This window comes from Colobus angolensis, unplaced genomic scaffold, assembly GCF_000951035.1.
Source record: "Colobus angolensis palliatus isolate OR3802 unplaced genomic scaffold, Cang.pa_1.0 Scaffold66, whole genome shotgun sequence".
Classification (NCBI taxonomy): domain Eukaryota; kingdom Metazoa; phylum Chordata; class Mammalia; order Primates; family Cercopithecidae; genus Colobus; species Colobus angolensis.
This window is the reverse complement of record NW_012120265.1, coordinates 1,452,828-1,456,806: the sequence shown is the minus strand read 5'-3', so window position 1 is coordinate 1,456,806 and position 3,979 is coordinate 1,452,828. Positions and strand designations below refer to the sequence as shown.

At 51.6% G+C, this 3,979-nt stretch overlaps 1 protein-coding gene across 1 annotated transcript in view; it reads right to left on the bottom strand.

Moving 5' to 3' along the window:
- Positions 1 to 1,185: 1,185 nt before the first annotated feature.
- PGLS (6-phosphogluconolactonase) overlaps positions 1,186 to 3,979 on the bottom strand; it is a 15,721-nt gene continuing 12,927 nt past the window's right edge. The window contains exons 4-6 of the mRNA XM_011925904.1: positions 3,498 to 3,599; positions 3,040 to 3,180; positions 1,186 to 1,532 (exon numbers count right to left, since the gene is read on the bottom strand). Of these exons, the coding sequence (XP_011781294.1) occupies positions 1,395 to 1,532; positions 3,040 to 3,180; positions 3,498 to 3,599 (381 nt within the window). The 3' untranslated portion in view covers positions 1,186 to 1,394. The remainder of the gene's footprint in view (positions 1,533 to 3,039; positions 3,181 to 3,497; positions 3,600 to 3,979) is intronic.

The following is a 3,979-nucleotide window of genomic DNA, read 5'->3' as shown; positions in this document are numbered from 1 at the left end:
TCGCTTGATCTCAGGGATTCACGACCAACCTGGGCAACATACCAAGACCCTGTCTCTACAAAAAATTTGTACAAGTAGCCAGGCGTGGTGGTGCGCATCTGTAGTGCCAGCTACTTGGGAAGCTGAGGTGAGAGGATCGCTTTAGCTCAGGAGACGGAGGCTGCAGTGAGCTGTGATTGCACTACTGCACTCCAGCCTGGGTGACACACAGAGACCTTGTCTCAAAAAAATAATTAGGAGGAGAGAACACTCAAGAGAAAGAAGTCCAAGTAAAGACAAGAGACTGGAGTGACATGGCCACAAGCTAAGGAATGCCAAGGACAGGAGGGGCCTGGGATGGGCTCTGCCTCAGAGCCTCCAGAGGGAACCAGCCCTGCCACCACCTTGACCTTGGATTTCTGATCTCTACAGCTAAGAGAGAATACATTTGTGTGTGTGCTTTTTTTTTTTTTTTTTAAGACGGAGTTTCACTCTTGTTGCCCAGGCTGGAGTGCAATGGCGCAATCTTGGTCACTGCAATCTCCGCCTCCCGGGTTCAAGCAATTCTCCTGTCTCAGCTACCCAAGTAGCTGGGATTACAGGCGCATGCCACCACACCCTGCTAATTTTTGTATTTTCAGTAGAGATGGGGTTTTGCCATATTGATCAGGCTGGTCTCAAACTCCTGACCTCGGGTGATCCGCCCACCTCGGCCTCCCAAAAATGCTGGGTGGAGTGAGCCATCATGCCCAGCATTTTTTTTTTTTTTTTTTTTTTTGAGACGGAGCCTCGCTCTGTCACCCAGGGTGGAGTGCGGTGACGCGATCTCAGCTCACTGCAACCTCTACCTCCCCAGTTCAAGTGATTGTTGTGCCTCAGCCTCCTAAGTAGCTGGGACTACAGGTGCGCACCACCACACCCAGCTAATTTTTGTATTTTTAGTAGAGACGAGATTTCACCATGTTGGCCAGGCTAGTTTCAAACTCCTGAGCTCAAGTGATCTGCCCACCTCATTCTCCCAAAGTGCTGGGATGACAGGTGTGAGCCACCTCGCCCAGCCTGTTGTCTTAGGAAATTCATCCATGGCGGCTATGCCCCAGGGGAGCAGGCTCCACCCTCCTCCCCACGGATGAGGGCTGTGGATCGGAACCTGGGCCAGGGCGCCCTCAGGCCTGCTGCCATCAAAGACCACGAGATAGTGCAGGCTTCCAGCAACGCTCCTTTTAATATCTGGATGCCCAGAGCCACAGCCTGTGTGTTGAGCCCCGGGCAGGGCTGGTGGCTGGACGCTGCTGGCTTCCAGCAGCAGCACCACCACCAGCTTTTTGAAAGGAGAACCGAGAGCATGGTGGCCAGCAGGGGCCCAGCCCCTGGGGCCGTGCGCCTGGTCCCAGCTGCAGCATCCCTCTGGCCAGCTACAAAGTGGAATGCTTCTCGAAGGGTACGGTCAGGAGTCGGGCGGCCGCCTCGTCCAAGAACCAGCACAGTTTCCCGGTGTGGGGCTGGACCAGGGCGGCAGGCACCGGGTTTTCCTCCTGGTCCTCCAAAATGCGCTGCAGAAGAGGACAGAAGAGTAAAGCCCTGCCTGCACCCCAGGCGCCGCCCCTCAGCAGTCTCCTGGCTCCCCTGCCAAGGAGAAATAAGACTCTTGTATCCTCAAAATGTGACGATGCCCAGCTCAGCTGTCCTAGTGCCAAACAGCAGGGACAAAGTCCCTTCCCTTCTATCCACTATAACTATTTTAATTAATTTATTTTTTTGAGATGGAGTCTCGCTCTGTCGCCCAGGCTGGAGTGCAGTGATGCAATCTTGACTTACTGCAACCTCCACCTCCCAGGTTCAAGTGATTCTTCTGCCTCAGCCTCCCAAGTAACTGGGATTACAGGCAAGTGCCACCACGCCCGGCTAACTTTTTTTTTTTTTTTTTTGAGACAAAGTCTCAATCTTGTTCCCCAGGCTGGAGTGCAATGGCGCGATCTCAGCTCACTGCAACCTCTGCCTCCTGGGTTCAAGCGATTCTCCTGCCTCGGCCCCCCGCGTTGCTGGGGGCGCCTGCCACCACACCCGGCTAATTTTTGTAATTTTAATAGAGACAGTTTCACCATGTTGGCCAGGCTGGTCTAGAACTCCTGACCTCAGGTGATCCACCCGCCTGGGCTTCCCAAAGTGCTGGGATTACAGGTGTGAGCCACCATGACCGGCTGTGCCTTTTTATTCATAAGACCACGTGACTTTCTTTTCTCTTGATTAGCCTTGTCAGGAGCTTGTCTATCTTTTAGATCTACTTGTCATTAAAGTTTAAAATATATTAACTAACTCATTAATTTCTGATTTTAATTTCACTTAGTCTTGCCACTGACTTTTGTAGATTTATATTATTGTCCTTTTTCTAGTTTTTATTTTTTCTTTTTTTTTTTTTTGAGATGGAGTCTCACTCTGTCACCCAGGCTGGAGTGCAGTAGTGATCTCAGCTCACTGCAACCTCCGCCTCCCAGGTTCAAGTGATTCTCCTGCCTCAGCTTCCTGAGCTGGGATTAGCTGGGATTATAGGCGCCCACCACCATGCCCAGCTAATTTTTGTTTTTTTAGCAGAGATGGGGTTTCACCAGGTTGGCCAGGCTGGTCTGGAACTCCTGACCTCAGGTGATCCACCCGCCTTGGCCTCTCAAATGCTGGGCTTATAGGTATGAGCCACCGTGCTCAGCCTATTATTGTCCTTTTTCTAATTCTACAGGAAAGCACTTAATTTTTACTTCAATGGTTTGCTACTTAATAATTTTTTAAAAATGCATTTGAATGCTATTAATTCACCCCTGAGTGCAGCTCTGGCCTCATCTCATCAAGTTCATTTCATAGCGGTTAATATCTAACTAGCCTTTAATTGTAATTTCCTTTTTTTTTTCCCTTTTTCTAATTGCAATTTCAAGTTCCCTTTCAACCCAAGAATGACTGAGTTTTCTTCAGATCTGATGCTTCAGCACAATAATGTCTGAGGCCATCATCTGTCCCTGGGGCCCACATGCCCATGAACTTCCCAGGACTAGAACCCTCTGCTGTTACCTTCAGAACAGCCGCCTTGCCTTCTCCGGTTGCCACAAAGATGACAGTTCGTGCTGCATTCAGGACAGGTAGCGTGAGGGTCACACGCTGTGGCGGTGGCTTCGGGGAGTCACTGATGGGAGCCACAATCTTCTCCCGCTCCTTGGGGAGGAAGCCCAGGGATGGAGGCAGAAAGACAATGTCACTTCAGCTTCTTGGACACTTACATACACCAGGCCTGGTCCAGCCACCGTTCCATCCCATCCTAACAATCCCATGGTGGGTAGTTTAAGGTCCTTGTTTTAAGGGGCTGAACTGAGACCTGGAAGGGTTGAGCCCAGCAGGCAGGTACGCTGGTGGAGGCTGACTTGAACCCCGGCTCTAGACACCCCACTCTGCAGGTGGCCCTCCCTCTGGAAGTCCCAGATGTTAGGGACTGGGCTCAGGACTAGGGCGGAACCCCACATTGGAGTGCTCACCTGCAGGAGGGGGTGGTCTGGGAAGAGTGAGCAGGTGTGGCCATCAGGGCCCACCCCCAGGATTAGCAGGTCGAAAACTGGGATGGAGTCCCCTTGGAATGCCTGGGCGTAGGGAGAAGACACTCTTGAGAGGTTGCAGGTGGCAGGGCAGGGGAGACTCAGAGGACACAGAGACTGTTGTCAGATAAAAAAATACAAGTAGCTGTGGCTGGGTGTGGTGGCTCACACCTGAAATCTCAGCAATTTCGGAGGCCGAGGTGGGCGGATCACAAGGTCAGGAGTTCAAGACCAGCTTGGCCAACATAGTGAAACCCTGTCTCTACTAAAAATACAAAAATTAGCCAGGCATGGTGGCAAGCACCTGTAGTCCCAGATACTTGGGAGGCTGAGGCAGAATTACTTGAGCTCGGGAGGCAGAGGTTGCAGTGAGCCGAAATTGCATCACTGCACTCCAGCCTAGGTGACAGAGTGAGACTCCGTCT